The 13,815-nt window shown below is 37.1% G+C and overlaps 1 protein-coding gene across 5 annotated transcripts in view; it reads left to right on the top strand.

Annotated features, from left to right (window-relative positions):
* RAP1GDS1 (Rap1 GTPase-GDP dissociation stimulator 1) overlaps positions 1-13,815 on the top strand; it is a 104,936-nt gene that overhangs the window by 65,471 nt on the left and 25,650 nt on the right. For 4 of the 5 annotated variants that reach the window (XM_030007295.1, XM_041122488.1, XM_030007310.1 and 1 more), the window contains one exon: positions 11,873-12,019. The exons of the other annotated variant lie outside the window; for it this stretch is intronic. In XM_030007295.1, the coding sequence (XP_029863155.1) occupies positions 11,873-12,019 (147 nt within the window). The remainder of the gene's footprint in view (positions 1-11,872; positions 12,020-13,815) is intronic. 5 annotated transcript variants of the gene reach the window in all.

Below are 13,815 nucleotides of genomic sequence, written 5' to 3' on the forward strand. Positions count from 1 at the left end.
AGTGATAATTATAAGAGGAAGTGAAAAGCTAGGATATTTAGAGCCTGATTCAGTAGCCATAGAGACTAGAGGGAGTCATTCTGATTAACTTCAATTGAGATTAGATTAGACTCTTACCCATTAGAAAATAATTCCTTTTTGCTATTTAGAGCATCCACGTATTCTGAAAACTATCAAAGGGAAATAAGCTCTTCATATACCTTGTAAAGGAAAAGAAAAATTTCCCATTCTGCCCTTTCCATAATGTCCATATTAATGGTAGAGCTTGGAGACCTCCTTGGAGAATCTCAAAGCTATTGCTTTTTGCACCCATCCACAACCTTGTTTCTTCATGAAACCACCAGCCTGGGTATGTGTTCTCACCAACCATACTTCATGATATAAACAGCTATAGAACTGGAAAGAAACTAAAAACACCAATGCATTCTATACAGTCTCTCCTCTGACAGCTGCTTATCTACATTTTTCTGCAGGAAATTTACTGGATCCTTTTCTCATTTCCCAAGCTGTGCATTTCCTTGTTATCTACCCAGTCTTACTTGTATTGATGGCAAGACTCCTCACTGAATTTCAGCAATGTGCCCTTTCACATAGACCCAGATGTGATCCTACTTGATCCCAGCCTTAACACCAGACCGTGAACATTATACCACTTCTTCTTAAAAAGACCTTACAGGTGCTATAAATTGTATATACTCAGCTGCCCATCCTGTAAGGATGTACAGACCTCTTGCAGAGATCTGCTAAGAAAGGTTAAGTATGAAAATGAGAAACTACTCAGTTGTACAGTTACATACATCTCCTCTCAGGAGATGAGGTTAATTTCAAGATCTAAAGCAGAAAACCAGACGTTTAAGAATTAAACATACTGGAAAGAAGTCAAATTCAGTTTTGTTAAAAAATGGCATAACCTTTTTCAGTACCATATGGAAAACCAGCAGAATCCTAGAACACAACTGGTGTTGATAATGGCACACTACTGGCTAATCATTTTTGTGAAGGTCACCCTGATTCATGCAGCCAGGCAGCATCTTGCCACAGTCTTTCACTTTTCATTGTACTACATCCTACCAAATGCAAATGCCACCTACTAAGCTGTTTCCCAAGCAGCATCATGAAATTGAGACCAGAGGCTTTAACTTGTTGCTTGAAAACTGATTGTTTAGAACAGCTTGCAGAGAATTAAAATTCTAGTTTTAAATTGTATAGTAATAGTGTTTTACCTTTAGATCTGTCCTCTCTGAGGCACGTCATAGTCTTAGAAAACTATAGCATTTTTAAATTAGAAGTCCTTAATAATGCAGTATTTTTTCCAAGCCTCTGCAGCACAAGCATTGCATCAGCTAGAAACTAAGCATACCATATGCATGCCAACACATACTTTCACAGTAATATTTAGTACTTATCAGCAATTAATCATGAATGTTCCTAGGAAGCTGTTAAACAATATTATTCTAATTTACTTATTTTATAGCTGGCCTAAATGGAATCTGAATGATGAGGAAGTCTTCCTAGAGCATCAGAAAGAGCCATTCGAGAGGTGATATGAAAAACATGAATTCTTAGGCTATCACTCTTTTGAAAATTTACATTCTAAATATTAACTCTACTGAAACAAGTGGCAAAATTCTCATGACTTAAGCCAAAACTTAACAGGAGCCCACATGGGGAAAAAAATAATAATAATAAAAAAAGGAACCAAGCCCAAATTGCCATAGATTTGCAACTTTTCCCTTCTTTAAGATGAAGGTATGAGGCCTGATTTTCTGTTTGTTTTAAAGAATAAAGGTATGATAGGTCCTGCTTATTTTCTGCAGTGTAAATATTTTTCCTCTTCCTGCTTTTTCCAGGAAGATTATTTGAATAAGCAGAGTAAGTAGGTCAGAATTCTGTCAGTACAGGTACAAAGAAAATAAAATCTAAGAAACAAAGCAGATTTTTTTCTGATTCCTTACTTTCTCCCCCTCCAGTGTTTCATTCACAGTCTGTATATTGCTCACATTCCAACAGACTCAGAGACACCTGCTTAATTTACAGTCAAAATAGAAGCCACAGGCAACAAGGAAATAAAAAAAAAAAAAAAAGAAAAAAGAGATGGAAGGTGTTTCCAGGGTCTTAAAGAAGGTCATGAGCAGTCTTGGAAAGAAATCCTGCTTTATTCACTAGATCTTGCTGCTGTCCTAAAAGCAAGTTAAGGATTCAAACTTTGGTTAAGGACTGAGCTATTTCTTCATACTTCAAAGTTAAACAAAGTAGGAAAGGCAAAAACTTGGAATTCCCCTAATATTTATGAAGACTTAAAAAAATTCCTTATCAGGAAGAAAAGCTTTTAGAATTTCACTAACAATAACTGAACAACACAAGATATGTAACTCTTCTCCTTTCAATTCAACCTCCCTTTTCTTGTCTTTTTTCACTTTGCCTTTTAAGGTATTCGAAATTGTTCATATTTATAGATAACTGCAGTCACATGTTGCTTTCAGGCCCCTCAGAAAACAAAGCTTGTTCGTTGAGTGTCTAGACACAGCCAAAGTGTCTAGCTTATTCTACTTTATTTAGAAAAGTAGGCATTATGTGACTAGAAATATCAACTGTCACTAAATCAGCAATGGTAGAAAACATCAGCTGAATTACCACGGCAAACAGAAGAAAGAATCTGTTAGCATCTTGCTAAGCATTGCTTACATATAATTGGGAAGTAAGAGTTTTTAGCGTCTTGCTAAGCATTGCTGACATATAATTGGAAGTGTTTATTAATTTTTTTTTTACGCTTGCAGCCATCATTCTTCTCCTTTTAACTTTGTGTTTTAATACAGTCTAATTATATAATCATAACTTCTTAAATAATAACATAGAATATAATTTTGTTGTACTCTCAGATCCACTTCTGCAGATTTTGCAACACTGTGTGCACCATGCATATATTGCACGGGCCAAGCCTTTTAGTTGTTTACATGATAACTACACAGGCATCTGGTTTTATACAGCATTTCATACAGTGCGATAACAGCATAGAGTTAACATACAACACGCAAACCACCTAAATTCAGTTACATTTGTTGTGTTCATATCTAAGGAATACTGTGTAACTCTCAGAAACAGAAATTGGACATTATTGACAAAGAAGTGTATTAGTAAAATCTGTTCCTTAATGCAGCGAAGCTCTTGAATGTCTCAGCCAGGCGACCAGGGCTCTATTTAGTTAGAGGGTTTTTATAATACTGTTTGAACACTAATATAATCAAGAGACAGTGCCCACCAGAGGAAGTTGCAGTCTAAGTACTTGATAAAAGATGGTGAGGGAAGAGTTAGATACAGATAAATAGCAAGGTGGTTAGCATTAGCAATAACAAGGCTGTGTTCCTGCCACATGAGGTGTCAGTGTGTATGAACAAATTTGATCTTTAAGCCTCCTTGATTCTGAGACTGGGTAGTAGTCCAGCCAGCAGAATGGCCTGAGGAGTCAGGGTGGGTGCCTTGAATACCCTGTCTACAGCAGCATTCACATTTCCCTGAAAGAAAAGGGTCACTTACCTGAGACAGTGCCGAGTTTATCGACCACTTCTTGGCACCACCTGGCCTCTTGAGCGTGGGCTGTTCTGCAGTCGCAGTGCATTGCTAGTTGCCCTCCGGTCAAATGAGTGGGTTGCCTTCTGCTAAGGAGGTAGAAGATTTCCTAAACCAAAACATTTTGCAGGTCTGTCTCAGGCTGTATCCTACAACCTTTCAGATACAAGAATCTTCTTGAGCACGGGTCAGCTCTTCCGTGCAGGCTGCACACTAACAAGCAAAGGCCTGCCCGCTGCTGCTTGGAGTTGCTTTAGCAGGCCAGGACCTCTCACTCCCCCTGGGTTTCATGATTTGGGCAAGGATAGCACTGACCCCAAACCCAAGACTCACCCCAGCTTTTCCTAGATCCCAGGGCCACTTGTTACTGTCTCACTTCTCTGAATAATTTCCTTTCTTCCCAGGGCCTAGTAGGATCTGCAAATACGCTTTATGGTGGGGGGTTTTTTTTTGGTTTGGTTTCGTTTTTTACTTCTTGGGCTTTTCCCAATCTACTCCAAACCCCCACGGGTTACCCGCTTTCTGAGACTGCTCCTCTGGCGGCTTTGGTGGAGACCCAGAGCTCCTTGGAGCTCCTTCAGCGAGCAGTACCGCTCTCCCACAATACCAGGCTAAGCCTCCTGCCAAGCTCCTTTCAGCAGCACCCAGCAGAACGGCCCTGTTCTGCACCGGACTGTCACCGCGCCACGCTCCGGTCGCACCCTTGTTCTTGGAGAGTTTGAAGCTGAGAGACAGCATCGCACTCAAGGCCTGGGAGTAAAAATTCTGAATTAATTGCTGTGTGCAGGTTTATTCTGTTAATAGCATGAGATGCTATGAATGCCTACTTAGCAGTGTAGAAAAACTGCCTGATGTTTTACTGTATAATTGGATTCCATGATTTGTTTCATGCTGTATGAAATAATAAGCATAGGCTGGCTTCAGCTCTGACTTATGCTCTCATAAACCTAGAGTAATTTGTTTGACTGCAATGGAATTACTAAGGAGTTGCATAGAGTTATAAAATCAATTGAAGAATCTACTGTAAGCATATTGCACGTGAAAAGGAAGGCAGAGGGAAGTGCTACATTCAACTTGGAGGGCCTTTACCTGACTTTTACGTATCTAGTAGAACTTTTTCTTACTGGTTGGCTGCTTTATTTTCAAATAGAATTCAGTAGTGGAAATTACTACGCTTTAAAACTAAAATCTCCTTGGAATCCAGAACAAATCATCTGCCAGTACTGAGACAAGTGGTATTTTATGTCTTGCAGCTGCCAAAAACATTTCTGCTGTTATATTGAAATCTTAGGTCCACTAGTAGAATTTGACTGGAAGTGAAGTATTAAAAAGTCTTGAACAGTAAACTCATCACTGTTCTTTTGTCTGAAATCAGAAACACATGATTTTTCTCGTATGTATCTGACAAGAGGCATATGAAAAATAAGCAAACTTTATTGGAATTAAATTGTGGATTTGAATCTGGCTTGCATTTGACTGCTGCCTCAGCATAACATTAGGAAGATTGCGATATTGGCACATTTACCCATCCCTTCAAATCTTCTGCCAAACTCCTGACTCTGTAGACAAAAGAAATCCCATGATACTCATGAGAGAGATTAGGGCTTGTTGGCGTTGATATCCTATGGTCCACACATTGAACATATTATAAGGAGTCTACCAAAAATAGCCCTAGATCTCCATTTGGATACAACATTTTAAAATTGTATTTGTTAGAATAAACCAGTTGCATAGGAGGGCCAGTACGCTGCTGCATCAGTTGTCATTAGCCAGCAAATACGCTGGCATCAGTTTTATTCAGAAAGATAATTTTCAGTCCTTGAAGGCACTATATTAAAAGACAGTGTTCTGTTAGCATTTCTAGTTTACTGTTTACATATTTACTATTTTAGCAATAATTTCTAAAAGAATAACTTACAAGACAATACCCTCAATGCAGCTGGAGTTAGGGCTGAGGACACTTGCCAGCAATTTAAGAAGAACTGATTACAAGACTGTTCTGTTTATCTCTGAAGCAAGCATGACTAATTCAAGATTATTTTTTCTTCATAAAGCAAAAATGTTAAGGCTATATTGATTGATTTTAATCAATAAGCAAAACAAAACTGTACTTCTGGTAACCAGAGTCTTATAATTCCTGAAGGAATTAAATAAAGGGAAAGGAAATTTCAGTACAAGATAAACAGAGCAATCCCCAAAATAATCTTTCGAATTATTAAAACATGAATCTCAAAATACAGAATTGCTGTGTCCTGTCCCTTGTAGACAAGTGCACAGAAGACATGGAAAAAGCAGCAAACAATGACAGTGCAATATAATTACATTGTGCATTACAATGATAGTGCAATATAAATACATTACATTTCCTTGAAAAAGTAAAATGAATGCAGTGCTGCTTTGTGTTCTGTAACAGGGTTGTAGTCTGTGGTCTTGCAGTCAAAGAATTGACAGGGTCCAGAATCCAGTGATTTAAAAGCATACACAAACAGATAGAAGATAAAGAGTACGCTCAAGTATTAAAACTGAATGACAGCATTGCATTAAAAGTTTTATCTTTACAGTGTTCAGACAGGAAAAAAATGGTAAATTCCCAGTTTATATAGGTGGCAATGTTTTTCATAATGTCTACATAGATAACGTGGTTTGCACTAACTAAGCGTCTGCCTCTAACAGTGTTTTTTGAATATTTTCTATTTTCTTAAGAAGGGAGAAAATGTAGGCAGGACCTTTCTTCCTTTGGAGTTCTACTCCTGCTGTTTTTTCCCCACACATGGTCATAATTTTCTGTATATCACATCATAATTCCCTCTGCAGCAGCCAGTTTGATATCACAGAAGATTATGACTTCAGGTGAAAGAATAAGCAGCAGGAGCAGATGAATGCCTCAGTACAAAAACCATGCAAAGAGGACCTAATTAAAAAATAGAGGAAAATAAAAATAGAACATGTGGAAAGAACTCTTCCTTCCCCCACCTTGGGTTACAGTAAATTAGTTCATCTTTTTAAAAAAATAATTAAATAAAATGTTATCCATAAAGCACTGGTCTAACCTAAGCAATATTTTGGTCAAAAAGAATGCCAGATTGTACCCAAATGCAATAAAGATGAAGCACTTAAAGTAAAATGGCAGTATGTCATTTAAATGATTTGATCATTACACCCAATTGCATGCAGAGTAAAAGAATTTTAAAAGAAATACTGTATTTTTCCCATGTCACAAAAAGCTGCTGTCTTGGAGGCTTGCTTTATACAAATCAGTGACCTTGATCATTCAAATCATCCTTTCCCTCACTGACTTGTACCATTTATACCAGTGCAACTATGTGCACCAATAAACTTTTGTAGAACATGAATTGGAGAAAGGAGAATTCAGATTTCCAGTTGCAAGAAAAAACCAGAGCATTTCAAAGTACAAATCTTAAATTTGAAGCCCAAAAGATCATTTTTAAGAAATGCTGTCAAACACTTTCTTAGCTGATTATCTGAGAAATGGGTACATTTTTGAAGCCTACATGTATAATAAACATTATAACAACAGGGTAACTTACGATTTCTGGTGCTTTTTAAAGGTTAAATCTATTTTATGCATTTTGAGTCTGCAAACCAATATGGGGCCCCTACTGAGAAATATCATTACATATGAAATTGTATTGTGAAACACAAAATTCACATTTCAGAATGAAGATACAGTAACAAAGACTTAGCAAAGAACTGTTTGGAAAGCAGCGGCAGCGTGGCCATCATGATGTAAAGATATGATAGGCAAAGGTAATACGGGGTGTTCATACCTTACCTTTTTTGTGAGAAAAAAACGGACAAGCTTTCAAGCAACCATTCAGTACGTCACTATACTGAAAATAATTTTCTGTGCTTTTACTTAGTCGTTATTTAACTAGCTATGATGCTATCATCACCAGAATCGTAGACACCTACCTAATTTTTACCAGCCTGTGGGTTTACTCACCATGTACACACTTAAATAACAGTGTGCATCTTTGGAGGACCAGGATCATTTCTGAAGTAGAAATGACTTCTAAACTGTAGTTTAAATATTAGAGGTGACTAAGAGAAAACTTTGGAATAATGGAGGAACCAGACCAACATATTTTAAAACTTAATTAAAATTTGGGTAAAACACGAGTTTTTACAACTGTCTGAAACTGTATTTTTTTTTCTTGTGAAGACACAGCTCTATATCCTAATAGAACAGTAAAAAGAAATAATTTTGTCCCAATCTGTATGAGATGCATCTGCTTCTTTAATGTCACTTGAATTGGCAGAGCTTAAACTTTATATTAAAAAAACGGCCCAGTATGAAAACAACAAAGCTAATTTAAAGTTTATATTAAAGAGGACTAGGTGAGCTATTTGCAAAAATATTTTCTGATATCTGCCTGTATATGGCATCGCCCTTTGCCTGATGTAACTATATTTCAAGAAAGAATAACCTTACAGTGGTAAAAAAAAAAATCAAAGTATTGGTGCATGCGTTTTAGAAATAAATCATGGCCTGTATATAGCTTATGCTTTACATTGTTTTCATACTTTAAGCTGTTGCTTTAATTCTTTTTTCCATGTTAACCTTTTATGACTTAGTGGTTTGGTTTAGGGTTTAGTAAACTGGGGGAGAAAACTCAAGGGAAAATTATGCAAACACATCTTGGGAAAAGCAAATTGAAACTACTCTAAGTGCTCCATTTTGAAGACCTACCAATCGTATGCACTAAAAAAATTCTAGTCTTTGAGTTGGGCATGCATACGAGCAGGTGTGGCTGAGCCACGGGGAAATTTGACAAGACTCTCTTCATAGGGGGAACGTGAGCAGTCACAGTAATTTGATAATCCACATTAAAACCCAGTTTTGCATAAAACTCCTGTGAGCAACTCAAGATAGAAAAAGAGACTGTACTAATTCTTAGAGATGGTAGCGTTGCATTGGGCTAAAGAACATTGCGGAAGTGATAACTCATTCTGTAATAAATCTTACTGTACATTTTGTAGGAAAAAAAATCCCTCTGGTCTCTTGGGTTGTTGTCATTCTGGCATCTTTAAACAGTATTACGTGTACTTTTAAAAAAAGCTATACAACAGCATTTGTGAGCTGTAGTGAAGCATTTTTAAGCAGAAATGTGAATGCTCTTATTAAACTGTTCAATCACTGATCTCTTAGGAATAGCAAATGTTTATTTAAAAAGGTCACAGGAAGAAATTTCAACACAGCTTCTGGGAAGCTGGAAGCACGTTAAGTGTGGGAGTTCATAGAGCTGCTGAGCTGCATGGTAGTAGTTGGATTAAGAACAAGACACAGTAACATGCTGTGGTCTTGTTTTGACTAACCGATTTGGAGGTCGGTGAGTATTCTTGTGTGCAAAATCGGTTTCTTAGCGACAGAGCAGGGAGAAGTGAGTCGGTAATAAGTACATTGAGCTTTCTGAGTCAGAAATACGCTTTTTGCTTGGGAATGCAACAGGGTGTCATAGCCTGTGCTTGGAGTGGGTAGTCAGGAACTTCAGAATTTTCCTCCTACATCTGGTACAGGATTCTTTGTGGCCCTGCACTAATGAGCTGAGTTAATCCTCTTGGGCCTAAGAAGGCAGCACCAGGAGATCCTAATTATAGCACTAGCCCAGGTCTGCTCTTCACCCAGCTGCCTAGGGCAGAGAAGCAGCTACGCGGGGTGAGCTCTAGCATGGGAAAGAGGTAGAGCAACAAACTCAAGGCATCTCTTTTACCAATCTACCAGCCAATGCAGTCACATCAAAGTCTGGCACTTACAGCCTGCCACCTACTTGGGAGGGATCCTGAAGTTCATTTTACCCTAACTTTTTGAGTATACTATAGAGACAGAGACACATTTCTTGGAGTGAGATTTTTTTCTGAATTTTTCTGGCTTACTTTTGCTGTCTGTACAGCGGAAGCTGATAACTATCTACCTAACAAAAATATTGCGTGGATAAGAATTTTGTCATGCATTTGAAGTGAGAGACTCTTATGTACTTAAAGATACAGCAGGTTTTGATATATAAGTTCTTTGACAAACCAGAGAGAATGGAAGTAAAAGGATATACGAGTCAGATTTTCATTTGTTGTAAGATATTATCACACAATTATTTTCAGTGGAGTTGTGCCAAATTCCATCCAGGTAAGGAACTTGGCTTTGTAACTGGTTTTTGGTTTTTTATCCCTTGCTTCCAAACCCTCACCTGACTCTACCTTTATATTATTCTTTGCTTACATATTTTATATGCAGTTCCATATCAAGACACGGGAACAAGCTTGACACCTGATTCTTATCTCAGGCTTAATTTTATCATGGTTTTAGTTTGTTGATTTCAATTGCATTATAGTAATTTGAGGACCACATTCAGTCAGATATATCTAATCCAGAATCAGTGATTCAGTTTCGTTTTGCACATCTGTTTTGACTCACAAAACAGGTGAGTCAAATACAAAATCATCTATTTGCATAACTTTTGTAACAGAAAATATGAGAAGAGGAATCATAAAACAGGCTGCTGGAATATTGCAGCCAAGTTTGGGTTTTTTCTCTGCTGATTTGGTAAACATAAGCACTGAATCTGAACACCTGACTATATTGTCTCACTGTATTTTGGTGTAGGACTTCCTTTCATTTCAGCATTATGCCTACATTTGTCACTGTATCAAGGATGCGAGCGATTTATTTCTTTTATATTTCTCCTTTTTTTATAGTCCTTCCTTGACACAGAATCTTATCTTCAATTTGTTTGACTGTAAACAGTTTCCAGTTTCTCCTTTTTCAAAATGGAATATACATACCTGCAGTGAAACACAGTCCCCTGATGTCCTGATCATCTCCAAGGTGGAGACTGTCATGGCAGTGACGTTTATCCTCAGTTGCATGTATCTTGGTTATTCTGCAAAACACTTATTACTTTGATAATAAATTTAATCGTTAAAATCCACCAAGAATTACTATTCCTCCTTCAGCTCTACTCAGCAAATTATCTGAAGTCCCTATATATACCCCTCATATATATATGTATATTTATATTTATGAATATATATAGTGTAGGTGCATATACAATACTTATAATCCTTCTCTCTCTATATATATAGTATGTAAGGGGTGTATATGCATCATAAATAGTATTGGAACAAGAATTGGAAGATTTAGAAACTTCTTTTTGCAGAGCTTTGGAACACTTCAAAGTGGAAGATCATATTATAAATGTGGACAACCTTGGTTTTCATACTGAAACTTTCATACATTGCAGAATGAGGAAAAATTGGTAGCTTGACCTCCACATATGATGGGGAGAGAGAGGAGTGACAATAGAGTGGAGAATAACAAAGGAAAGAGATTTGCTTCAGGGCCATTAAGAAATTGAGGGGTTTTTTTTCTTATTTTGCAAAACTTTTGCTTTAGTGATTTTCCCCCCAAGGTTTTGTTTTCATCCAGATTTTCCAGTTGATCACAACTGTAGCTCACTTGAAAGTCTCTCCATTTGGAAACCCTGGAATTTATGTTATTGACTGTTGTCTGTTGGTGATTGCCTGCTGGGAAAGGAAGCAGTATTGTCGATTACTGTAATAGACGGCCATTTTTTCCTTTATTCCTACACTGATACATCAAATCTGATTTGTTATACAGAAAGAGTTCCATACGAAGATTATGGTGTGTTATTAATGACACCTCAGAACATTGTAGTCTTTTATAGATGCAGAGCGAATTTTTCTTTTAGCCATACAAAAAGAATCTGATGGTGGTATTAAATCTCAGCCATAGAAGTACAAAGAAGATGCTGTGTGGCAGAGTGAGCGCGTGAACAGAGTTTGTGACTGGGAACTAGTACCTCTGTCCTCTTTGTCCATTTTATTCCCCATTTTGTTTTTAAGTAACCTAAGCAATTTATTTTCTGTATTTCAATTTCTCGATCTGCATAATGGCAAGAGTAATTTACCTGGTCCACAAGGGTGTATGGACTAGGCTTTGTAAAGTGCTCAGAACCTCCCTCTGGCAAAACCCTGTGTATCTTCAGAATATTATTTATCAGCTTCAGTGGCTCTGCCTCAAACACTGAACTTCTTTACAAAGGTATTAGTGCCAGGTGGTTAATCCCTTTTGTTGTAGGTGTTTTCACTTTCCTAGCTCTGTTGCACTAAAAGCTGGCCCTCAAGCATCTCTCTAGATGAATTTGACAACACTGGAGGAATGATTTCACTCTGTTTAAAAACATCGTTTTGTATGATTACTGTTATGTTCGGGACTCTACGGTGGGTTTCGGTTTCATTTTTTTTTTTAATGTAACTCTTTGTTTTACAGATGAGGGCAGGAACGCAGTTGACCATGCAGGTGGTGCACATATTGTAGTAGACCATATAAGGTCACTGTGCAGTAAAACAGATCCAGCCAGTGAGAAGCTCTTGACTGTCTTTTGTGGCATGCTGATGAACTATAGCAATGAGAATGGTAAACAACACCGAAAATTTGCTTTATGTCTACCAGGAGAACAACCCCATCCAAAAAAGAAAAAAGATAAAAGTTAAAGTCAACTGTAGGTTTACATTGTGGATACTAACACTAAGTTATTCTGAAAAGATCAAGTACCTCAATTCACATAGACAATATTCTGTTTCAGTAAAATTATGTTCCCCAAAATACTAGATATCTTCCTGATGCAATTCCATATTGCAAATAATTTAAAGTTTTAAAATCAACATCTGGAATTTACTTCTTTGTCTCAAAGCAATACATGGAGATGTATCATACACCTTAGGAAAAAACAGATTTACAGTAGTTAACTGGAAGGCTACATTAAGTCCTCTCTTTTTCATTTAGTATCAAACAACACCATAAGACTAACTTGTTGCAGGCACGCAGTGTTGTCTTGTTGATGATTTGGGGGTATGTATGCCAAACAGTTTTCGTTAATCATTTTTCTCCTTGTGAAATATATATAAAACCACGTTACTTTCTTTTAAGATAAATGGGGAATAATTTATGTGTGTGTTCAACACTGTTCTGTGTCTACAAATTATAAGTTTATCCCATTAAACAGAGATATTTAGGGTCTGGGACAAAAACACAAGATAGTATCTTAAATGAGAAATCCTTGACCACCGGGGGTAAGAAAATAGTGTTCTACGCTAGTTGTACAAACGTACCGATATTTTAGTACCTAGCTGGCTTCTGCACGCAAGTGTGGTAATATGCCAAAGCATATTTTACAGAGTTCACACATTTCTAAGTTTTTCAAAATTTGAATCTCTAAGAAAATTGGGATAAATGAGGAAAGCTAAATAGAGGCTGTTCTCCTGACTTGTAATGGCACAGATTGCAAATGTAGTTACCTAATCACATTGTTTCTTCAATCATGCCCATTTCCTGAATTGTAGTGTTTTATTTTAGGACGAAATAGCTTCTTTATTAGCTGCTTACCATTTCCTTAAAGCTATCACTTGCTGTAACTCACTTTCCAAACCTATGTCCCCGAAACTCTTCTACTTTTCAGGATGGTCCATAGGCTTAATTTATTTTTTTTTTTTAACCCTTACTGTATAAATTTTTAATCTGCCTTACCATCTCTTCTAGCATAGTTTCTTTGTGTGTTTTCTGTGCCATCTCTCTGGAGCTCTCAGCTCTTAGTGTTACTTATCCACCTCCAGATATCACTGTTGTATATGTCTCATCTCTTCCTCTTGTTATTAGATTCTTTTTTTCTCCTCTTTTCCTAGTGTTATCTACGAATACTTGCTTCCAGTACTTCTTCCTTCTCGAAATAGCAACTTTCTAGTTCCTTTATTTCATGTAGTTTGCAGGAACTGTTTTGCTTGATGTCTGCATGAGTGTCACATTTATTACATTTCATAGTGTTAACTCCATATTTTCTTTATTTGTTAAAATATTTTGAGCAAATAGATATTCTTACCTCTAAGATACCAGAATCCTCTGGATTAATTAAGACTAATGAGCGTCCAGTATATTTGGTAACTCAAGACAGACCGGTCCAAAAGTGCTGTGTAGAGATACTGTATCAGTTTTGCTTCAGTGACCAAGCTCCCAGCAGATCTTCCCTAGGAAAACTAATTATGAGATAAATCTCCCAAACAAGCAGCTTCTGAACAGTTTAACTGTTATGAACATTGAATAAACGACTCATTCCATCTAGTAAGATAGCTTATTCTGATGCAATCAATATAAAGCAGTTGTGAGGTTCAGTGACAACCAGGAGGATTCGCTAGCTGCTCTCTACTCTGCTAAATGAC

Source organism: Aquila chrysaetos, chromosome 1, assembly GCF_900496995.4.
Source record: "Aquila chrysaetos chrysaetos chromosome 1, bAquChr1.4, whole genome shotgun sequence".
Classification (NCBI taxonomy): Eukaryota; Metazoa; Chordata; class Aves; order Accipitriformes; family Accipitridae; genus Aquila; species Aquila chrysaetos.